The sequence below is a fragment of the Triplophysa dalaica genome, chromosome 3, assembly GCF_015846415.1.
Source record: "Triplophysa dalaica isolate WHDGS20190420 chromosome 3, ASM1584641v1, whole genome shotgun sequence".
NCBI lineage: Eukaryota > Metazoa > Chordata > Actinopteri > Cypriniformes > Nemacheilidae > Triplophysa > Triplophysa dalaica.
In genome coordinates this window covers 4,592,295-4,617,969 of record NC_079544.1, presented here as the reverse complement: position 1 = coordinate 4,617,969, position 25,675 = coordinate 4,592,295, and the positions used below count along the sequence as shown (strand labels likewise).

General features: G+C 37.6%; 1 protein-coding gene across 7 annotated transcripts in view; it reads left to right on the top strand.

Annotated features, from left to right (window-relative positions):
* The window catches only part of rasal2 (RAS protein activator like 2), a 65,555-nt gene that overhangs the window by 17,196 nt on the left and 22,684 nt on the right, over positions 1 to 25,675 (top strand). For 5 of the 7 annotated variants that reach the window (XM_056742904.1, XM_056742903.1, XM_056742901.1 and 2 more), the window contains exons 2-3: positions 15,297 to 15,424; positions 15,833 to 15,959. In XM_056742904.1, the coding sequence (XP_056598882.1) occupies positions 15,297 to 15,424; positions 15,833 to 15,959 (255 nt within the window). Of the gene's footprint in view, positions 1 to 15,101; positions 15,154 to 15,296; positions 15,425 to 15,832; positions 15,960 to 21,911; positions 22,123 to 25,675 lie in introns of those variants that run through there. The other 2 variants (XM_056742905.1, XM_056742906.1) reach the window with 2 other exon arrangements.

The following is a 25,675-nucleotide window of genomic DNA, read 5'->3' as shown; positions in this document are numbered from 1 at the left end:
TGCAGTTTACGCCGAGCCGATAAAGGCGTTGTGTTCCAAAATGTACACCGTTTTCAAAAGTTTGCTTTTTCGGACCCCATGAAAGCCATTTTCGTTTTGACCCCATTATTTGAAAATGGCCTTGGCTTATAAACTCAACCTTTGGCGCTGATAAAGTGAATTATTTCGGTTGACCTCTGGTGGTTAAAATCATTCAAGCTAGCTTTAAAGCTTGAATCCCAGTCATCGGTTGGCTTGGAGTTTATGTCAACAAACTTGCGGCGATTTGACCCCCACCTAAGTGCAACCATTCCAAGTTTTCCTCCATTTCTAAGGGAGCTATTCACCTCCTTTTGTATGCAAATACATGTTCCTGCCATAACACAAAGATTGTGGGCTTGCCACTTCTTAGCCTTATTACCCTTTGAAAGGATGGGGCAGAGGTGGTCTGCAGGAGTCATGAGAAAGCATTTCCACTCCAGTAATCTTCTCATCAAGAGCAGAAGTGAGTTTTTAAGAGAGACCGAGAGAGGCCGAGATAAGCACAGTGCCTTCAATAAAGCCGATTCCTGTGTTAAAGAGCAATGTAGAAAATGCTATTCGGGTCTTTTTGACACATTGGTAAGCAGACGTTCCTCACTTAGATGTAGTCATGGGCTGGTAGCTGACAGAAACGCGGTGGGTAGGGAACACAGATAAACTTGTGGCTGAAAATGAGACGCTGCTGAATTTGCAATCCCTGTTTCTAGCTCGAGCTCGAAAACTGAGGTCATCTGAAAGTGTTTGACACATTTGACATATTGTTCATCTTTTGGGTGAACTCTATTTTTGCGCTCATTATTATAGAAAAGACACCTAAATCCATTGGGTTTCAGACTTGTAGAAGGTGTTAGAATGGACACACAAAGGAGGAGGCATGGTTGTTCCTGTTGGTAGCAGGGGGGTTGAGGTTTGCTGGAGAGAAATGCAAATGTTCCAGGCATGTTGACGGCAACCTATTTAAATATGTAACAATGTCTCTCGATGGTGGAGTGTTGGGCTGGTGAAGTGAACAGAAGGGTGTGCGCTATTTGCTGAGCTCCAGTGCCCGTCCCATCTGTAACACAATGTAGGACAAGAATACCACCACTGCCAGTTATTGACAGATGTCGGGCTGTGACAAATATGTGACCTTCTTATGTGACAATAACATTTGTTGAGTGGTAGGGAGGGCTGTAGCAATATCAAAATGTCACTGTACGATAATATCTTGGTATAAAGACATACCAAAGGTACGGTTTGCAATATTTAAACAACAAACGATGACTTGGAAACGTGCCATAAGCATCCTCTTTTCTTTATAGTATAATATGGGTCAAATAGCCCTTTTAAAATAAAATAATTGCACCAGATGAACCTTGCCAAAGGTAACATCTTTTATTTTTTCTAATATTCTCTATGTTAGGCCCGGAAGCCCTATTGTTTCATACACTCATCATATGTGACCGAGATAATATTGAGACACGATATATATCCTTAATGAGTGGTAAAAGAAGTAATCGTTACACATCCTAAGTGTGCACATATTTAATAAGCTAAATTGATTTGCCGATCTTCAGCGCTAATATAAAAAATATTGTTTTTATTGAAATCAGATTTAAATAACATTTTGTTACACAATAGATCACTTTTTCTTGATTTATAGTTTTGTTCGCACATTTTATAATGGAAGTAAACTCACCAAATTGTGAAATAACGCAAGTTTGGGAATGTTGTGAATGTGAGTAATAAAAATATCAAATAGATCAAAACTTCTTCAGTGTGGTCATGTTATTATAGTGTTATACAATATTTTAAAATAGCATTATTTTAGATATACAGTTTTTGTTAATTTTAGTTTCATTTTTTAGCAATTTTGATGCTTTTTTCATTTTAATATTTATTTGTTCCTGTGTGAGATTTATTTTAAGTATTTTATTTCACTTTATCTCTGATGCAACATTTTAGTTTTTTGTTTGGTTTATACGTTTCCACAAATTTGAGGCCACTATTTTATCTGATTTCAATAAAAAAAAAAATTTTATGTATAGGTTTAGTGAACCAAAATAATCTTGAAATAAATGTATCTACTATCCGTGTCTCTCCACAAGATGCTTTTTTTGGCACAAATATATTTTTCTCCCCAACTAATTTTAAACATTCAGACGTATGTTAGGTGACCCTATACGTTTGAACGGTAGTGTGCATGTCAGCAGAGTCAGATATCATATCATATCAAATGAAATTCCAGTTCAATTGAACAATAACACAAGTGGGTCCAGTAAAAGTGAATTCACGTGAGCTGTTATGAATTACAGTCTTTGCAGGGGATCTAGCGTCCTAACAGTGCGTCGTGCCTCAATAGTAGCTTAGGTACTGAATATGTGCATAGTGTCCCTTTTGAGTATTGTGACACTGGTGTTTGCTCTGGAAACATCACATCACAACTGACTGAACACAAATCCAGCCTTTGGTTTTTAAGAGGGAGTCATTTGAGCGTGCAGTTTAAAGTGCAAAATGATGACGGCCTGTCAACTCTCTCGGACTCCACACTGATGTGAATTATGAATGTACAGCACTCTCTGTCACTGTTATAGCACGGACCCACCCAAACCTCCATTCTGCTCATCACAGGCACTTTGTACAATCTTACTTTCGAGAAATGACCTAAAAGGGAAAGGAGTTTTATATTTATGAACACCATTGAGTTGAATTTAAGAAAAATGTGATAAAGGGTGAAGCCGTTAAACACCAGGTGTCCTTGTAGGGAGAATTTATTTTGGCATATGAATGCATAAATTGTAATCTTCTCTAGATTAAAAAAAAAGTATACATTGGATGTGTATTTGTGGCATCCCCAAGCTCCAACGTATGTTGTTTTCTTCTGGGTTGGCACGTCGGTCGACATGTCCTAAGGTCATCGGTGGTAAGATGAGAGCAAAGCCCCGCCTCGCCCCACAGTCAACAGCTGTTCCTTGCAGTCCGGACCAGCCCCTGTTAGATTACTGATTAACCCATCCCACAACAGAACATCCTGCTTAACCAACCGTTTCAAAACAAATTCCCAACTTCCCCTAAGCATCCTCACTTTGTTCTTCCAGCTGGAAGCTGCACAAACGCATCCTCACAGAGCTGCAATCACAGCTCAATCTGTTAATTGCAGTCATTTCCTCCCTCTGTTGAGTCAAACCCCTTCACATCTCCCCAGACACCAATTAAAGCCGCTAATTTGAAAGGGTTATGAATTACCATCCCAGGGTGAGATGGCTATTGATGCGTCTGTAGTTGTCTTGCTGTTAATCATATTTTTATGTTGTATTAAGATCTACAGGAGTTTCAATTATTAGCTTTGATGGAGGCTTTACCTTTCTTTGAAGTACATTGAAGTACCTTATTACAGTTAAATGTCATGGTATAGGAATATTCTGATTAGGGCTACACAATATTTTACAATTATGAAAATATAGCACTGGTTTACAACAGCACTGTCATACGAGTACTGCAACAGTAAAGCATGTCTGTTTTCTTACAGAAGTTGTGAAGATGCGATGGGGAAAGATAATATAAGAAACGAATGTGAACATTTTTAGCATTTCAATATACATATGGGTAGTTGACAAGTAAAGCACACCATGTATCCCTTGGCTAGACAGCATTTTTTTTGAAAAAGAACTTATTTCTATATAATATTTATACTAAAAATAATCTTAATCTTTATTAAGTTTCAATCTACTTTTTTGCAGTCTTTTTGCTTATTCCTCAACTCCCCAAATTAACTTTACTACCTTACAAATGATTTTACCATCTTAATTCAATATACAATGTCCTATAATGCTTTATTACAAAGTTATCATGTTACATTTTTACTCCAATATCATGCAGCCTGAATTCTGATCGAGTAGTAACACACTGTAAAAAAGAAATGTTGGTTCAACTTGAAAAATAAATAACTTGCTGCCCTAAATTTTTTAATTAACTAAAACCGGTTGACATGAAATTGCTTTAACTTAGATTTGTAAGTTGAATGAACTTCTAATAAACAAACCTTTTTTAAATGTTCAGCTATGTTCAGCTTACATTAATTGATCAACTGCATGTGTATTTCCCTAATATGTATTAATGCAAATGTCATTTGAATAAAGTTTTGCAAATTGTATTAACTCAACATGATTTTAATAAAAAAAATGTGATCAAAATAATTAAGGATTTAATGGAAATTGTAACCACGTACAGGCCCTCTACACAGTCTATAAAAAATATTGATGTAGATTATTGCATTGTCAACACTTTTGCATAACTTAATAAAAGAAATGGTTAAATATTCACATAGTGTTTTAATCCAGATTAGAAAAGGATTGCACATATGTTCACTATTGCATGTTCTGTTCATATTTAGCAAATTTTTGGTATGTTTGTGTTTTGAGAGGTAACCATTTTGCTTTGGATGAGAAAAGATAAGATAGTAGTTTACCGTAAACGGATCGCTTGAGTGGTTTCAATATTGTCGCTGTCCTTCCGAAACTTCAGATGCCCAAATTAAAGAAAACATTGTAGTTTTCTGCTTAAATGATGAAATACTGATTAAATAGAATCATTTGACAACTTTTAAATTCTTTTTATTGGTTACATATTTGCCAAACTCTGTGAGAAACATAAAGGATGACTAATAATAATGATTTATGGCAATAAATAAATATCATTAAATATGGAAATACAAGGTTTCATGAGAACAGCTGCAAAATCTTGTTTGATAACTTGGGTTTTCTCTACATGAAGTATCCAGGACAACTTTGTGTCGATCATGTGGGATTGTTGTACTTGAGTGTATCATACTTGTCCAACATGTTTTTATTTAATGGAATTTATTATAGACGGTTTCATCTTAACAACATAAACAAACTTTACTTTTGTTACCTCACCTTAACTTCCGGTTCACATTCACAAACAATAGTGCGCCTGTAGATTATTTCCGATAACCATCAAAAGAAACAGAGAAGAACCGCTATTTGGCTAAACTTATCTCTCCAATACTTTTAATTCAGACTGCGATACCAAGCTCAACTGCTAGATGTCAATGTACCATACGGTTTCTCTAAATGCGACCAAACTGCAGGACCCATTTAACAAATAGTTTATTTAATAAAATGAACATACAACAAATTTCAACAAATTGTTTATTTAATGCAATTGTTATAAAATAAAATTATAATGTAACATAAATGTAATAAAATATAAATAGTAATACTATTAGACACAAGCCAAACACAAACCTGTGAGATAACAGGGGGTCAGGTGTGTGCATACATATACAGCAACCACCCACGTATCAAAATATCCATGTAAGACTTGCTGAAATAACAATATAAAAGAATCATTGTGGGGCTAATGTTAGTGTGTTTGGTATCACAGGGGCATGCGGGCAGTATCTACACAACATCTCTCTCGCTCTCTCTCTCTGTTCTACCTGCTCTAGCCACGCCCATGATGAGGTATTGTTATTGGTTGAGCTGTTTGTGTTGTCTTGGTTGTTGTGGACACCAGGTGGTTGGGCACTGTGTAGTTTGGCTGTGGAGTGGGTAGGAGGCGAAGCCTCGCAGAGTCTGCGGCAGAGTGACACAAAGCATCTTCTGTTCGTAGTCTTTGCAATCTGTTTGTGTTTGTGTGTCTGGGTGTGCACACACCTGGCAGGCACTGTGGGAATTTGGCATTAGGACATATATGAAACTAATGAGAGTCCAACATAATGAAAAGAGCCATTTGGATGAGTGCACGCTGGATAACCATCCAATTCATGCAGCCAATAGAAGGGATGTTTGAGTATCTGCTAAACACTGACGTAATCTGATTCTTTCAATATGTATTGAAGAAAGGATTAGGAATCAGGAACCAGTGCTTAGTCAGAGCTGTTTTTAAATGCTACTGAATAAAGAGCGCGATTATCTTTGGGTTGAGATGTTAGTTTGCGTGCTTAATTTAATGCAATGAGATTTGTTTTGTGCTCGCTGGTTGCATGTAATGACAAACATAAAGCTGACTACTGGTTCCGACTAGCAACATGTTGGTTATTTTAATGTCAAAACACTCACAAATTTGCTTTGGAAAAATTCAGTTATGGGTTTAAATTTGTCTAACAACTTGTATTTGCTCATTGGACAGCAAGTCATTATTAAGGTTGTGTCTGACAGTCAGATAATGATATACATTTACAACTGAGTTTTTTTCTTTAAATAATTGGCACTTTAATAAGTTTAGTTAGAACCATCTATTCCTAGTACACTGAAACTGACATTTTACATAATTTTACTGTTCAATTTTACAGAATGTTTGTGTTTTATTTCACAGATTGTTTCTTGTACCGTTTTACTGATTTTTACTGTAGCATTTTATAGCATTTTTACCTATTTTTTTAAATAGAGTAAATATACAGTAGATAGGTTGCACATTTACTAGTCTGTTGTATAATAACTTGGAAAGAATGTAGTATTACTATTACTTTACAAATTATTTCAGTTTTTACAGAATGTTTGTGTTTTATTTTGCATAATTTTTCCCATACTGTTTGACAGAATTGTACTGTAGCATTTTATAGAATTTTTATCTATTTTGTAAATACAGTAAAAATACAGTAGATAGGTTGCAAATTTACTATTTGGTTGTAAAATAAAAGGAAACGCCTGTAGTATTACTATACAAATTATTCAGTTTTACATCATTTTAGTGTTTTATTTTACATAATGTTTCCCATACTGTTTTACAGAATTTTACTGTAGAATTTATATAATTTTTTACCTATTTTTTATATACAGTAAAGATACAGTACATAGGTTGCAAATTTACTAGTCGGGTGTAAAATAACATGAAAAGCATATAGTATTGCTACACAAAATATTTTTTTATTCTGGCGCCGCAGCTGCTAGAATATTACATTTTTTTGTTGAAAAGAATATATTTGTGAACCAGAACTGAAATAAGAATTTCATTTTTAAAGGCAGTTGATTGTGGGAGATGTCTTATTGTAAGTGGATGTCAGACCAGGAACATCCCTATTTTGCTTCTGCAACAGCTGACTCTCCATGTTGCCTCACTTCCATACACTTCTGCTTTCCTCAGACTTCAACACCATGCTAATAAACCAACATTTATGATGTGTTTTCTCATGAGAAGGTTAAGTATCATTATCCAATTCGTGCTAAGATGGTTGAACTGACTCACTGTGCGCTTGTAAAAACTGTGATAAAAGGCTAAAACTGTAAGGTGGGTTAACTGTTGGAGTCACCAACACTTTTTAAATAAGTGTCAGCGGTCTTGGCACATTGTAGTTTTATTGTCCACATTATGAAAACATGGGTTAACCCATCGAGAGAGAGAGAGAGAGAGAGAGAGAGACAGAGAGAGAGTGAATAATAATGATGGTATTGGTTGGGGGATTAGTCTTCTGAGGTGGTGATGTTTAAAGCAGTGGCTGTTGCAGTATTCAAGATGTTGGCAGTGATTAGCAGTACCAACCACCCCCCTCCATCTGAAACCCCATCCTGGACAGGTGGTATGACCTCTCCTTCAGCTGAAGACATTCCATGCAGGGTTGCTGGGGTTTGGATTACTCTTCTTCAGACACATGAGGCCCGTCTGGCCCTCGGCGGGTGTCTGTGATCATAGAGATGCACTGTAGGCCTATCCAGGACACTGTCCTTCGCATGCCCTTCACAGATGTATGCGATCTACATGCAATATGACTGCATGCCAAGCTGCTCCATCACCCTTAATTATTCGTTGAGTATGATTCAGATGCAACATTGGCTCAGTTCATCTGTTTATAGACAACATTATCGCTTACTCCAAGCCAAATGGCAAGACTTTTTGCAGTTGTTGGATTACATATGGGCATGTTACACATCACATCAATATTTTCTATTCCACATATGGAACGTTAATCCAACGCTTGCAGACTCAATTCCTGTGAATCTGTCTGAACCTTCACTGACCTCCCGGTTGAGGGCTATTTATGGGCTCCTGCTCCATGGTTCACAAACCGGCAGCCCTGCATTTCAGCTGGCAGCCACCCTGCTGTAATTGTTTTCGAGCTGTGTTGCTTCACAAACAAACATATGGGAGCACTGAAGTCTTGTGCAGGACACCCACACTGTTACAGTCTTATTACACACTCTGTGTTGTCCAGGTGCCTCTGCGCACACTGCGGTTTGTAAAATTGCCCTCACAATTATCACCACAGAAGTCAGAGTACCACGTTCCCCTTTTATTTTACTCGCAATTTCTCACGCAACGTTAATTTGTGTGTGTTTTATTTGACAGCCAAAGATTCGTCGTAATTTGTTTTATAAGTTCAACAAAGGAAAAATCTAAATCATTTTCCTCAGTTGGTAATTTCTGAACAGCTAGCAGATTTGTTTTTGAGCATGCTACTGTGTTTATATTATTTATTGTGTGTTTATAGAATACAGCGTCAGGTTGAATATAGCTTTTCTGGTTTTGCACAAAAGAACACATAACATTAGATAATACATTTCACCACCAAAACTGATAGCCGATAATTCAGTGTTGATATATGCCAATGCCAAGTCTGAAGACTAATATTTCTTAACCAGTCTGTTTTTCAATATTAATATTAATTTAATGAATTAATAATATTCTTTAAGTTATCTTTCTTAACATTTATTGTATCTTCCTGTCCTCTTTTGATTGACAGAATCTATCAGTCCTGATCTTTGGCTGTTTTTAAACTTTTGGGCATTAGTGTGAATGTTGCTTTATTGACTGATGCTGATCATTCGCCGTTATACCGGTGCATCTCTACATAATAAAGCAGTGGTTCTCAAACTTTTCAGATCAAGTACCACTTTTAATTAAATTATTTGTTCCACGTACCACATAATGACTCAAATTAATAGTAGAGTTTTGAATCTTTATCTTTTACACCTCGTCCTCCAATTCTAATGTATTATAAATAATAAAACCATTTTTTATGTACCAGCTGTTTTCAAACTAAAGAACATTTTTTTCCATGTTTTTCAAGTTAGTCAGCAGTTATAGTTGACACAAAACACTTGTCTGTAGTGCACGGTAAACAGGGCTGTGTGAGTGACTTTCATGGGGGATTTATTAACTTTTTGGGGACTTGCAGAAACACTTCAAACTTACATTAAAGACAAACAATGTGGAAAGAATATTTAACACAGAAGATAAATAAATATACGTATACTATTGTAATACAGTTCAAAGTGGGGAGGAAGGAGGCGGGAACATTTAACAAAGTTTAAACAAAAATAAACACACAGTAAACACAGAAGTTAAAGACTGGCAGCAACCTCACGGTCGACTGCAGGCCACAAGAACATGAATACAAACTAAACACATGTCCGGGCCCGGCGCTCTCTTGTCCGTAGTCCTGTCGCTCGTCCTCTTATGCTCCTGATCTCCTCTGTGAGATATGCGGGACGGTGTGCGTACGGCTGATTCCTACTATCACTCACGCCACCGGCCCCGCCTCACTGCTCTCGTCCCGCCTTCTTCATTACAACTTTAACTCATACTAAAAAATATCAAGACAACAGCTGTATATAACAAACAGAGACTTAACGTTACACTTTACAGCAGCACCTTTTTACATAAAAAAAGAATTTTCTATCGTGTCACCTACAAGCGGGGTCTCTTCTAGTACCAGGTATGCGTACCACAGTTTGAGAACCACTGTGTTAAAGGAATAGTTCACCCAAGAATACTAATTTTACACTTAAATAAGATTTGATGTGTTTGTATGCAATAGTTTTGGTTTCAGTATTGCTAAAAAAAAATTAACCTGTTAATTTATTAACTTAATTAAAATTGTGCATTCTCTATTTTTTTATTTATTAAATGGAAAGAATAATGTATAACTTTTCCATTTTCTTTGTAGAGTCCCCTATAAAAAAATACAATGTTTATATAAACGTCATGTAAATTGAGCTGATTTTATAAAACGTTTAGTTGATATATCAAGTGAGGGTTGTGGTGTCACGTGTGTATCGACCGTGGTTCTGTGGTTGTTTCCCTTTCTGAGAAAGGCTTGGTTTGTTTGCTCTTTAATACTCATGACATACTACAGCAATGAATCCCTTAAAGATGCGCTGACTGCTTGTTGTATTTTTTTCTCTTGTCTTTGGACATTTAAACCAGCCCTCTCATACAGGCTTTTTTAAGTATCTCAGAAAGCATCACATTCAGAGCTGACAGCTCACAAGACACACACACAGAGTGCATGTTGGGTAACATCCTTTTCAGTCTGTGTGTACGGTGTCAGTGCTGATGTAGCACTTTGATCTGCAGGATATTTGGATTGAAATATGACTTTAGTTAAAGATGATGGACATGCTGAACTCGGCAGAAAATCAATCCTGTTGAAATGAGTTATTGCAGAAGTTATATAACCGAGGACTTCATGAAGGACCTTGTCGGGACAGATGTGATTTTTTTCAAGCTAGATTTCACATGACACGCACTTCACTACATGTGCCCCTGCCTGAACACCCCAGGGAGGGTCTTTATATACCGCTGCTATATTTAGCAGATCACAGTAATTGGGTTTAAGAGTGAAGTTCTATGAACAAGGAAGTCATTGACAAAAGGGTAATTTTGTCATGATTTGCTAATAACTAAAATAAAATGTACACAACAATGAAGTAATTGTGCAATAGCAACAAACCAATAAATCTAAAATGTGCAGATAACCATAAGATCAGAGTGATGGAATTGCTTGCTAACATTTTCTTTATGAAATGATATAAAATAACAAAGCTGACACCTTTCCCATGATGTAATGCAGTAATACCAAGAAGCTATGATGATGTGTAAAGTAGTGTTTATATAAAGCAAACTGGAATTACCCCAGAAATCAAAACTAATCTCTCTTTAAAAAACGGTTTCAGCTTTGCAGCTCAAGTATCAAACTTTTCTTTCCTGAAAAGCGCACGCTTCACGTTTCCTCTTCCGGACGATGCGATCACCCCACAGACTATCACATGCCTGAGATGTCATATTTAGTGCTTCCGTTGCTTTAACCTTGATTTTATCTTTCTTAGGTTGTCTTTCTAAGGTTGTAAGACTTTTGTTCATTACTGCCCAACTGATGGAAAAAATCAGTGTGTTATTCTGTGTTCACACCAAACGCAAACAATCGCGTTCCACACTCTTTATGACTTGTGGGAAAAGTTCGTAATTTTCACGATAGTGACCTCCTTAAATGTATCACGCGATGGGTAGTGTCGAATTTCTTGTTCGAGCTGCCATTTTTCAACATGTACATATGACGCGATTGACATGAATTCTCGTATTTGCATTGACTTTGTATTTAATTTCCTCGCGTTAACCGCTTAATTCGCGTAAATCGCTTAATTCGCGCTTGGTGTGAACAAAGCATAATGTCTAATCAGTCTAACATATGCAGTGAAGTTGGTTCTGTTAAAATGTAAATGAGAAGTGTTAACTCTGAGAACGCTATTGACTTCTTTCTAAAGGCGAGAATAAAGGCCTTTGAGAGGCAGATCCATCTGCTGTTTTTGAGAAAACTCTGATTCTCAGTGTTCACTGGCCTTTCTCCTCAGAGAGACGCTGTCATTTGCACATAGCTGGTATGAACAGACGCAGGTGAAGAGGGCTCAGAACGATGGAGCGGGGATGAATTTTTCAGAATGCAATTAAAATTCCTAAAATAAATCTGATCGCGCTTCGCAAATTGGTCGCGCCACCATGTGACACAACATAGGAGATGAGGCGCAAGTGATACACATTGATTTTGCAAGTTTAAAGATGGCATGAAATCAAAATTGTGACTCATCTGTGAACTTCATTCATCATAGACGTTCACCTCCTCACCCCTCAAAACGCCCTCTCTTCACTTTTGAACACGTGGAATAGCGCAAGGACGGGGCCCCAATGACTGACTGACTGAAAACTGGCCCTCAAATCTGCCTCCATTTTGTTTGCACCGCCCAACTTTCAACAATCCAATCAGTTCTCGTCCCAAAAATTTTTTATCAATTCAGAAGCCGTTTCACTCAGATATGTCACGATATGAAAAATACACAATTGCTTCTTCTGTTTCATGGTGATTAAGGAAATAGTCACATTACTCAAACCAATATCATCAAATGTTTTTGGATGTTTGCATGTCTTGTGACAAATATGACGGCTATCCACAAGACAGAATTTGGTTGAACTGTACCTTTAATTCTGTTGTATTTATAAAGTACCACAAGGTACCCAGAAACATGATTTTATTTTTTCCTGGTTATGTTGATACAGTATCTTAAAGATGAGAGGTGTCTATGTTTTCCAACTATATAGTGATTTCCCCTATTCCGGCTTAATATGAAAAGACTTAAAAGCAAGCCAGTCGTAAGTTAAACCCCCTAGAAAGTGTACACGCTGTGACTCCGTTGTGCTATGAAAACATTTCTGAGTATCACAGCCGCCAAAAATAACATTAGCTCAACCAGTGAAGTGCGTTTCAACAGTCTTATTCCTCTAACCAATGGCAGCGTTCATGTAACATCAAGCCATTAACATTTGTAATTCTGTTTGATGAGGCTTTAGACGTGACGCGCTGTCATGTTTGTTTCGATGTGGCTGAAGAGTGATATTTCCGGATCTCTCACTCCTGTTTCCACACCAGTCATGGAAATGTGTTTGCATCATAACAGGCGACATTGTTTCCCATCAGATGGAGCTGTCAACCAGCTTCACACATCTCCTAATGGCACATGAGATCTCTGGAGAAAGCACTTTATCTCACCCACCCATATGCTTTATGTTGCCACAGTGTCGCCTCAAACAGGCCGGCTTCAGATTGAACCGGCTCCCGCACCTCCTGCACATTTCACCTCCGCCTCTCAACATGCGCTCGGAGTGGAGCGCTGCCAGCGTCTAGTGTGTTTGTCTCCAAGCACTTATCCAAACACCCATTAAAGAAGCTCTGTTTATTCAGTTGTATACTTGTTTGCTGAGCAGTAAATAGAAGGACGGTTTGTGTTGTTGTCTAGTTGAAATCTCTCCACGTGTCTCTCTCTTATTCACAAGTTTTTGTTTTGCAGTTTGAGAGTGGAAATGACAATCATGATGTTAATCTCAATTTATTGAAGGTTTTTATTATTTATCATTTAAGCTGTAATGCAATGTACTGGAAAAGCAGTGAGACACAATGCAACTATGTGATGAATTTCTGCTTAAACCCACGGTTTAAAAATAGAGCATTGCAAGGAACATCCTGGCGCACAGAAGTGCTCTGTTGATTTATCTGTCGACAAAACGCGCTATGGTCTCACGCTGTTCACTTTTTTCCAGTCTCCCTTGTGGATTTTCGTCATACCGTTTGCTTTCGGCCGATAGCTGGTGTGGAAAATTGCCCGCGTTCAATAAACCAGGTCACACCCGCTCTCCTGAGACGTCTTGCGTCACTTTCTTCTGCGTCTGTGTGGCGTTCATTAGTCGTGCTGCCTGGGAAAAACTGAAGTATAGCTGCTAATGGGCCTGCCCTTCTGTTCCAGAGTGACATCAGCGCTGGTGACCTCTGAACTCAAGCGGTGACATGTTCTTTTTGTGTCTCGCTGTGGTCAAGCGAAGAACAGATCCGTCAGCCGGAGCTGATTGATGAAGCTTAGTGAAGGTCTAAATGATCAATTAATAGAAACGAAGGACTGTCGGGCGGAGCGGACTGTAATTGTTTCTGACATTTGAGATGTGATGTGTGGTCATTCTCTAATGTGGTCTATTTTCGCTTGTTTTAGGCTTAAAGAAAGCAGATGTTTGTAGGTTTAGGGGCTGTTTTTTTCTCAGATTGAATAAGGAGCTTCCTGGAAACGATGATATCCTTTTCCCCCACTGAGATTGGAACCTCTTCATGAGAGGTGTAGATTTTTGAAGCGCACACTGTCATTGAACAACACTGTAAACTAGTGTAATACTGCCCTCCATAGGCAACAGTCTGCAAAACACCCAACAGATACATTTGAGAAGGTCAAAAATATATCAAAAGGTACTTCAAGGGATAGTTCACCCAAAAATGAAAATTCCGTCATCATTTACTCACTCTCTTGTCATTCCAAACCTGTATGACTTTCTTTATTCTGCAGAACATAAAAGAAGATATTTTGAAGAATGTTTTTAACTGGGCCCCATTCACTTGCATTGTTTTTTTTGTCCATACAATAGAAGTGAATGGGTGCAGGCCCTCTTCGGTTACCAATTTTCTTCAAAATATCTTCTTTTGTTTTCTGCAGAAGTAAGTCATACAGGTTTGGATTCACAAGAGGGTGAGTAATGATAGAATTTTCATTTTTGGATGAACTATACCTTTAATTCATTTTTATGGTCATATTGTTATTTATGTGTGGTTGCATATCGTATCATAGGGATATTGTTTCTCTTTGTGAGATTGTATTTTTATAAAATAGTATTAATGTTATCGTTCATGTTGTGGTGATGTTTGTACTCAGAATTGTCATAATTATAAGTAAAACGATTTGTGATTGGGTGTGATTGTGTTTGGGTCTGTGGGACCCATTATCAGTGTTTACTAACAAAATGTGATTCTTTTTTTTCAACCTCCGGGATTATATTTATTCAAGATGAAGGTTTAATTTCACCTATATAGATTTGGGTATTTTTTCATGAATATATTTAATAAATAAATGTCAGGTAAATAACAACTATTACATATACTATGTATTCAATATATTTACGTCAATATCTATATTGCTTGTAATTGGAATAAACCAAACATCTATTTTTACATAGTTTTTTATATAAGTATTCATAAGGGTTAAATTCAGTTTAAATTCAGTCAATGAGAATAGCAAAATGCACTATGTATTAGCCAAAAAAAAAAAATGATGATGACTGTCTACCAAAAAGTTTGATGCGCGACTACCTGTTTGGCCAGACAATGGTGGGCCGTTCTGTACTGTTAGTTGTTCAGAAGAAACTCAACCCAACTTCACATGAGTTTGGTGTGAATCATTTTCTTCTAAACTGTGTTTTTGTCTGTAATCTATTTCTCTAGTGAGCTGGTGATTAAATGAAGAAGAGAAGACAGTTTGTGCCCCCTCAGGGCTCATGTCTATTTTTGCAGGATGAGTGTACGGTCACATGTTTTCAGAACCATTTACGGTCAGAACCATTTGCGTCAACCTTGAAGTTTTAAGTTAAAGAACATCATTGCTAAAATGACGAGAGTGTGCTTCTCTATGGTGACTTTCTGTGTAAGTCTATAATGTGTCTTCTGAGGTTTCTCTTCTGTCCTCTGTGTGCAGATGTGAAGGGGCCGGCCAGCCACCACTTCTCCTGCGGCCAGTCGCCGTTCACGGAGCCCTGCGTTTGGGAGAGGAAGTACTGCATCCTGACCGATAGCCAGCTCATTCTGCTCAACAAGGAGGAAGAGGTGACCGCGTGTCTTTCCTATGCATTATCCCCTCATTCTTCTCCTTTCCTTTACCTCGTAGAGAAGAGAGGGACGGTTAATGGGATGTTTGTCCTTTGTTATGCGTTTCCTCTTTTAATGGCCTAAATGCATTAGAACTGCAAGTTAGAGAGTCTCTTATCGCTCAGTTTAACCATTTATCTCCCTCTATTGAGTTCAAGCGCATTAATCTGACAGAAATAGGGTAACTGACTTCACCTTTAGGTTATGAAAGAGAACAATCAATTCACTTGTTTGTGATTGACACAATGCTTTCAGATTCATTTATACGCTCTCTTAATTAGTAGCCACGATTGGAAAGGGACTTTCTTACCCGGGGTTGGAATGTGACCTCCAACCATTGACCTTTGACCTCTGTCTTGTTCCCAGATGCCATCTGAGGTCCACGAAAGCCCCACAGCGTCCTCGTCAACGAGCCGCAGTTTGAGGCGGACGGTCAGCGTGCCCTCTGAAGGACAGTTCCCTGAATATCCAGCAGAGGGAACTTCAATGTTAGGTAGGATTCATAAGTGCTTCTCTGTTGTGATATCAGTGCTGCGTGATCCACTCTTTCTTGAGTGGGACAGTATGTGATTATTCAGAATTATCTCGAAATAACTCTCATTACAAAGGATTATTACAGGGAACCTTTAGAAGGTTTCCCACGGTTTTGAAAAATTAATTATGCCCACAATACCGGTCAAAGGTTTTTGGACACTTGAGTGAAATGTTTCTTGTTATATCTAATCGCTTTTGATCTAGTGTATTCTTAAATGTCCGAAATTAGCTTTGTAGACAAAAATAAAATTTTGCAAACAAACTTTTTTTCATGACGAAACTAACATTTTATTTAATAAAAATGTTTTTGAAATGGATGACTTTGACTGAATAATGAAGAAAGAGCAGCCAATATGAGCTCAGAATAGATTGAAACTCCTTTAATATTGTTTAAAAAGCATCTTGGGGTGAGACCTCAAGAAGCTGCTTGATAAAATGACAAGAAAACATTTCTAGAAATTCTAGTCAAAAGGTGACTACAATGAAGGTGATAAAATATAACATGTTTTTATTTGTATATTTTGTTACTACATAATTCCCATTTGTTTTATTTCAATTTTGATGAGTTTATTATTATTATTCAAAAAAAATTGAAATTATTAACATATAAGAGAGTAAGTGTCCAAAAACATTCGACCGGTAGTTTACATCAGATCATTTACATCAGAGATTTTTTTATGAATGCCTAAAAATACATTGAAACGAATCTTAAAAAGATTTTCTAGTTATGCTTGAAGTAAAATAGTTCCCCGGCTAGAAATTGTTGTTTGTGAGTGTCAGCTTTATCTGTTTTTTCAACATTCAAGTTAGGGCTGCTCGATAATGACAAAAATCATTATAACGTTTATTTTGGCCAATATTAAGATCACTATTTATTATTTAACATCATTACGTGATGACTTATGAAACAACAGCAAAAATGTACGTAAATAACATGTCTTTTTAATAAATAAAACTAAATGTCATAGTTGAAAGCCAAAATTGACAATGACTATCAATTGAATTTAAAGTCCCTGTGAACCGGAAGTTGTGATCATTTTTACTTCCGTATTCTGGTGCATTTCCGAGTAAAACAGAATTTCAAATCAGAATACAGTGGGTGTGGCTTGCGTTTTTTACTGTGAATTGATTGGATCTGTAAAACCATGCTGGAATATCTCATGAAAAAATAGGAATTGTATTTCTTTCACTGGGACTTTAATGGCACAGGTCTAGTTCTTGTGATGCTTCTGTAGCTTTAAGACATTGGTTAGACGGCACCCTCACTTAATAACAGGGATTTGTGTGCTAGTAGGCTGAGCATTAGGAGAATCCTAAACAAAATCACGTAATTTGGTACATTCGTAGCACAAGAGGCATTTCTCTCAATCCAGTGCCACGGGCGCTGAGGATCAGGATAACAAAGCACAGGATTTAAAGAGCGATGCTGCAAGCTAAGCTTTAAGAGACAACAGATTGGGGCTAAATATATTAGTTGTGTATGCATTTGAAGATTGGAGAATTTTTCAAAAAATTGTCTGTTGTGTGAGCCTCTTTAACGCATTCATTCTTTGCATACAAGTGGCGTCCTCGTTGTTTTTTGGAGTTGATTGTTTTGCTTAAATCCCTGCTGGCACACTGCAAACTCGGACGGACCTTCCCTGTTCTTCAAATTTGTGCACCTTTTTCTTAGCGCTTTGTTGGGTTTGACCAACTTGTTTGAGTAAACATTACGTTGGGGTATGTTTGAACCCGTGCCCTATGTGGGCCGGGCGTGCTTGTGCGAGGAGGAGGATTTAGGAATGTAATTCTGAGGAACAAAACCCAAGAGTGTTAGTTTTGTCTCTCCGGACAGTGTTGCATTCCCTCCCAGGCCCAGGGGGGTTATAAATGAAGCTGCCCTCTGACTGGTCTGGCATTCAGTGCCAGTATGCGCGGGGGTGCGGACGCTGACCCAGTGGGAACAGTTCAGGGCTGGTTGCTAAAGGCAGCGGTCGGAGAAATGCACAAATCTCTGTGACTAAGAGAGGCATTCATTCTTCAGCCCGTCGGATTCGGAGAGCAAGAGAAGAGGGTTATTTATATGTTAATGTTCAGTCTGTTTGACAATGTGACACTCCACGGCTAGGGTGTTGAAGGAAGAGTTGTGGATTTCTAGAATAGGCATTATATAGTGTGTTTAGATGAGATTCATACCAAAAAAGTCTGGTTGTGGGTCAATCTGTGAGTCATACTGTTTTTATGGTGCAATGAGGAGAGCTGTTATTGTGTTAGTCATTTCTTCATCATCCTCCGCTTTCTCACGGCTGTCAGGACAATTCTTGACTTTCTTATACCAATAAAAGTTATTGGTGGATTAGTAATTATGTTTAGACTTTTACAATAGACTGGAATCACAAAGGACAATTCTGACTTATAGTGCAAATATGTTAAAAACAGGAAATAATTTGTTTGTTTATTTTAATCTTTATTTATCGTAGAACTGAAGCATAATGGGGAATAATTGTGAATAATGGAGATCTTTTGAGAGGATGAAACGCATCTCGTTCTATTATTAGTCTATACAATATGTCCAATTGATTTTGCTATTTATATCAGAGCAGGAAAGATGATTCAACTTTGCGGTATCTGTCTACTTATGTTGTTCCCCATTGTTGGTCTCTGTGCAATAGTTTTTTATGTGTTTTATTGTAGCAAATAACAGGAGGAAAATTGTTGAATGGGCAGTGTCATGGGGCAAGCTGTCCTCAGGTTTACGAAGTGAGAGAGGCAGATCAAAACCTTTCAGAGCAAGAAAACACTTCTGAACACTAGTTTCTTGATATGCGAAGATACTGTTTTTTTATCTTTTAAGGAGGAAATACTGTTTTTGTAGACCGTATGTTTCAGAACTAACTGAGTGCCATGGACTACAAATGAAGAGGATCATTATTGTGTATATATTGGAGTAAAAAATCCCCCAATTTGGTTGGTGTGTGCTTTTAAAAAACTGTAAATTATTTGTGAGGTAATGTATTTTCTTATTGAATCAATTTTTGGGTTGGTCATGTCAATGGGTTTGGCATCTCATTGGATTAAAGGATTTGATTGTGCTAAAATGCACAATTTGTATCCAACGTCCAAAGTAAATAATAAACAGGCAGCTAAAAGCATGCACACCCAAGCTTTCTCACTTCCCCATTCATTCCACTATTGTCTTTCACAGCCGACGGTTTCCTCTCTCTTTATCTCTCTCACCCTCCCACTATATCGCATGCGTGTAACAGGTGAAACTTCTTTCGCAAATGTCACGCAATATATGAAACATGGTACTTTTATTCCGCTCGTGATTAGGTCGACTATAGTGGTCAGGTCGTTAATGTTTCCTTTGCAACTTTTCCAAACCAACGCATTTCAAGGTAACACTTTACAATAACGTGGTATTTGTTGACAAATAGTTCATGCATCAGCTTAAATTAACTAACAATAAACAATACTTTTACAGCATTTATTAATATGAATTCATGTTAATTTCAACATTTTATAGTACATTATTAAAATCAAACGTTGTCACTGTTAACATTAAATATTACACAGCTCGTTGGAATGCTTGATTCGGATTGGCCAGTCGCTACATTTGCAGGTTTGTTATTACCAGATAACAACCTCTTAAAACTAATAACACACAGTAACCCGGATGCAGCAAATCATTTTGACTGGTTTCAATACATAAATATGTCTTTTAATAACATAAATTACATTATATTTGCAAATGATTAAAGTAAAGTAAACTGCTTTTCCCTTCACGACGTACACGTTTTGTTCGAATGGGATTGTCAAGGCACACACCGCTCCACGTCCGGTGTGGATGGGTTCTATGGTCTCTTGTCAATAGTATGCATAAGAACCCGGTGCATCCAGTGTAGACACGGTATAAATCTGTATGTTATTCAGTTGCACTATTTAGTGTTAATGTAGAACGTAGCTAGTTTTCCATGTTTTTTCGTGGTTCAAAATGAGGTGGTGCCATCCTGATCTCACACACACACGAAGGCCTACCGTACCTTTAATTGGCTTAACCAAGGCGACTTTTACATATTAAAAGTTCTCATAAAATTAGATCAAAATAACAATTATTTAGTTATATAAAAGCAAACAGAAATTTAATTTTTATCAAACATTTTCAACTAACTTTTAGGCCCACAAAAGCCAACTTAATTAACCAGTCTTATTAAATAAGCAAAGCTCATTCACACCTTGCATGTTGTTCTCTTTAAATGATTCAATGATCTCTTATATATATATATATATATATATATATATATATGCGAATCGTTAGTGACTGAAAGGTTCAATAGTTTAAATTAATCAGTTCAATTGAGTTGTTCGAGTCGTTTTGAACGGCATGTGCGTTCGTACCGGCGAACCCGCTTTGTACAGTATACGCTGATTCATGATCCAACTCCACAGCTAAAGACAAGAGCTTAATATTACAATGATGTACGTCATTATAATTTAATCATTTTCAAGAAATTACTCGTACTTGGATAAAAAACAAACATCCGTGTTACACAGCTAGCTGTGCCCGCCATGTTTAATGGTCATGTGACCCGTATTGACCTATGACGTTTTAACAACTACCTACAGGTGAGAGTTGATAAAAACATAATTTAATCGCAAGAAATCCATTTATTGGCACTTACAATAAAAACGGATGTCTGCCTTAAAGTTTCCCTCTATTTTTACTTTTGAAATTTGACCGTTGCTCAGCTCCCATGGCATCATCAGATAGAAATTGTCCATCTACACTCACGAATCTTGGCGGAAGTAGTAGAGCATCCGGGTATTTCTCGCCTTCTTTTTGCATACTTAGATTTCAGACATAGGCTACTACTCTTGACTCATACTCATTTTCGCGTACTATATAGTATGGAAGTAGGCGATTTCGGACTAAGCCCTTAAATTCGTAATCTCTCCGTAAAATAATGCGTAGTCGCATTATACGTTTACCTTTATTAGTCCAATAGCAGCCTTTAAATTCGTGAGGAAAATTTTTGGTTTAAATTGTTATACAATATCAAATTATTAAATAGAATACTACATATCATTAATAACATAGCCTATTTCTAATGAATATAATATTTCAAATTAGATCAAATGCTGGGTAAAAACAATACAGCCCAGTTAACGCAACAATAAATGACATGCAATATGGGTGATTTCATTTTACTGCCAATGAAATAAAAAGATGATTTTATTTTGACGTGACGTTATTATGACGTGCACAACAGAAAGACACACACGTAGGACGGTTCTTGTTAGACTCGTCAAAAATGAAATGCCATCACATAATGTTCTCTATTTTAAAAGATAAGTGACTGTAAATGTCACCATTATCATGAGTGTAAATCATTGAAGAACGTCCAGAGAAACAAGATTCTTTTTTTTCAGGAATTTTGTTCCTACAGATAGTCCTGACGAGAGGCATCCGTAAATATATAGTTTGTACATAACATTACGTTTCAACTAAGTTGAATGGTGCAACTCAAAAATATGTAGTAGTGCGTAAGTTGTAACGTAATGTCCGTTTAAGTCTAAACTACTTATTAGTTGTACCTTACGCAAAGCTGGTGCAACCGGCCCCTGATCACACTGTCGGGGCTTATTTCTTCCATAACAACATTAACTAGGATTGCTGAAAATAAATTATGCATTGTTAAGTAATGCATTTACTAATGTTAACTAATAGCACCTTTATTTTAAAGTGCTACCCATTTCAAAATCAAATCGTTTTCGTCACAAAATAACTTCACTTCTGTGTATAAGCAATACGTTCTTTAACAAACTTTTTATGTATTATCTCACACTCCCGGTGTGATATACAAACTCCGTGTTTACGAGTCCCTTGATGAAGGGGTCCTCGCGCAGGACAGCCATTGTTGCTCTTTATTGAAAAGGCGGGGAGAGCGCGCGCGCGCTCGTGTGACTGGATGGGACTCTTGCTTTACTGCATTCCTCACAGTATGAGTGAGTGAAGGGGGTGTGAGAAAAAGGCTTCACTCCCAAAACACCGGCTCGTCTCATCTGCTCTCTGGAACAACAGTGTCGTTTTAGCGGAGATATGTGACTATAAAGTGATCCCGGAGTCGATATGGAGTTTCTAGGTACGTTAATAACATTGTATTCTGCGCTAGCTGTAAGTAAATTGTGTATTTTGCGTCACCGACATACGTGCCTTGGTCGACGATTCATATTATTTGTATCTATCTATTTAAGAAGCACGTTGTTTTCTTTCTACTTGTTTTGTGAACTGCAGTCCCGTAACGTGAAGAGTGACAAAGCAACAGTTGTGTGAAGTAGAAACTGCACTTTCACCGTCTTTAAGACATTTCGCAATGTTTTTGGACCTCTGTTTTCAAAAGCACCGAAGGGGATTTTTCCTTGTCCTATTAAATTAAAGTCTAGTTTGACTTAACAATGCCTCGCTGTCGTCGTGCCTTTAGCGTTTTGTGGAAGAAAGCATCATTTGTTTGACTTGCCCGCGTTAACCCCTCGCGCGTCCATCGCTGCAGTTTATGTACCTGCTCGTTTAATGTCATTTGTGTAATAAATCACTGTAGCATTGTGCACAATGAAGCCATTAAAAACGACTATGCATATTCATATGGGGTCGTGTTTGGCAGTAGGATTGGTTTATTGATTTAGCATGTAAATCTATAGATCTTGAATGTCATTTAGGGTCGTGGTCATGCAGATTGCTTTGCTTTCTGAGAAATGACACTCGTTGTAATTTCACAATAGCTGCCTGAGACCTCCCAATAGCTTCGGGACGAATGTATTCCATGAGTTTTCAATTATATGTATCATTCGCACTCCCGTAGGACATGGTGAGACATTTTTAAAGGATAATGAAGTGATCTGTCATGGAAAAGAATATTATTTGAACTGCTTATAGTCGTTCAGTCTTTTAGTTGTGTGTTGCCCTCCCCACATCTTAATGCAGACGTTCACGGCTTGAAACTTGCCTTGTGACTCTGTCATGTTTAGACAAATTATTTGAAGCATTCGGTGATCACATACCTCACCACACACGTGGAAAAGACGTGTGCGGACACATGGTGAGACCCCTGTTTTGTTTATTTCTGATATTAAACCTGACATACCTGTCTGCAGGTTTCCATGTGTTTTTGGCCAAACCTGTTTGACCTTTAGATCCGCCGGTGTCGTAAAGTAAAACAAAAGGAGCACTGTGACTTGCAAGGCTCTTAACGTAGTGTACCACACCTGTCTTCTGAGTTTAAGAATGGTAAAGATGTCCTGAGAGTCTCGCGTTTCACAGCTCGGGCGATGTGACATCACTACATTCCTGAGATTCGGAATCACCCAGATCATGTGGAAAGGTAAACAGTGTCTTTAAATCGGAGCCAGCATGCGATGTCATGCATTCTGACTTCTTTACACTGTTAAACGTGCTGGCTTCTCATGCTTAACATGGTCAACTTGTTCAAAACGAGTTGGACGTATGACGTAGTATTTCTATACTTGATACACTCCCCCAGCTCTCCCACTTGTTTCGGAAAGTTTTATCTATTTCTGGATCCTTCTGTCGTCACAGGGATCGTATTCCTTTTATTAGCCAAAAGCAAGGTGAAGGCAAAAGAGCCCACCCACGAGCCCACCGACGAGCGAGAACCACTTACCACCAAGCTTATCTGCGCTGCGTCAAGATGGGCTGCACTGCATCTCGTTACTCTTGCGATAGTGAAGTTTAGGTGTGTCTGTTTGTTCACGGTATTTCAGTGATGGATGTTATATAAACGGTGGATGAAACAGTGGATTTGGAGAACGTTTGAAACTGATAGATGGCGTGGTCCAAGTGCTAAAAAAAATGCCGGACATGAACTGCACGCAGTAAGTCAAACTAAGTCATAGGTCTGTGTTTTGTTGGCAATCGTCATGTACGTGCATAATGTTCAAAACACGAAGAGATTAATGCGATGCTTGCTCGTGCTGAAGTTCCATCCCACTCTCCCCACTAGTCCCACCTCTGGCAGCTCGTGTTTTTCCGGAAATAATCGTACAGCTGTATCTCTCTTTTATAAATTTGATCAAACTAAATGCTCTTCCAAGGTACGACGTGTGCGATACTACTCTACTGTATAGGCACTCAAGATTAATATGAGATTGTCAGGTTACCCAATCTTTAAAAAGCGAGAGAATAGATATTGCTGTGTGCTTCTGTTTGCACCATTTCATTAGGCCAATAATGTGGCTTAAGGTGTACCAACTTCATGGTTGTGGTTACTGGCAAGGCAAAGCGAGAGGAAATCTGCCCCCTTAGTCAGCAAACTCTCCTGGAGTCCTGCAGCGCGCCATAGCTCCATCAATCGTGCGGTTTAGCGCTACTAGAATAGAACGTTGAAGTATCTGAAACCCAGCAATAAATTGAAATATACCCCATACAAAAGGCTCTTGGATATCGCAGGTAAAAGACAAAAACACTAAGAAGTATTTCAAAGTAAATCCGACCCATCGCAGTGTCCATTTCCACTTGCTGACTAAACTCTCACTGAGTTTTTTGGAGGCTTTAGTTTAGAGGATTTTCATGCCGCTCACCCTCTCTAAGCATTATGATGCAGAAAAATGCTGCAGCTGCATGTGGCAAAGATGTGAAGCTTCACTGTTGCCCCGCTGTTCCATTAAACATGAATTTTTAATGTACATTTTATATCAGGTATCATTAACATCGTTACTGTGATGGCATGGAGAACATTATGGAAGCATTCTTTTGCCTTTTTATGATTTATATACAGTTAAGGCATGTTGTATTGAGGGAGTGTTTTGATGAGGATTTCAGGCCTTGTCATGTTATCTATGTTTATCTATGTTACTATTAATTCATATTATTATTTTATTGTAAAATAATTGTATTATTTAAACAATTTGTTGAATTTTGTTTTATGTTAATCAGGGATGCACGATAAATGATCAGCCTATAATGGTATCGGCCGATAAATGTTCATTTTTCTTGTAATCAGTATCGACCAATAATACAATTTAGGCCGATATGTTATAGCCAATAAATCATAAATTATTTCCTCTGGTTAAACTACGTCACATGCACGCTGCTCAAAGTTAAAATCCAGTACAGTACTGTTTTTCTATCCTGATAATTCATTTACTGATATTAGCAAAACATTGTTGATGTAGGTATAGTATGTAGATACAGTATTTAGGAATGTGTAAATTATAGGAACAAAAGCATATTGTTTGAATCAGACTACCGTCCGAATTCCTTCTGTCTTGAGACCTGTTTGAGTTGTGGCTATTAAGAACATTTTTCCGGCTTGGTTTGGAAGAACATCTAATATTTGTTTATTAAATACAAATCTTACCAGAAAAGTTTGAAGGTTAAAGAATCTTTAACTAGTGTAAAGTAGGCTTGGTACATGATTTTCAGGAAATAAAGCGAACTAATGGTTACCTATTTTCTGCAGTCAATGTTTTCAGATAAAAGCAGTTGTCCACTTTTGGGCTTTTATTTCAGTCTTAGGGAATTTTATATTAATATTTAGATACTGTATATGGGCCATTCTATCGGTTATCGACTTCCAATGTTAAAGATATCGGTTATCGTTATCGGGCCAAATTTACCTAATGGTCTATCCCTAATCCCTCTCTCTTTGTCGTATTTAAAGATACTGTATGGGATTCAAA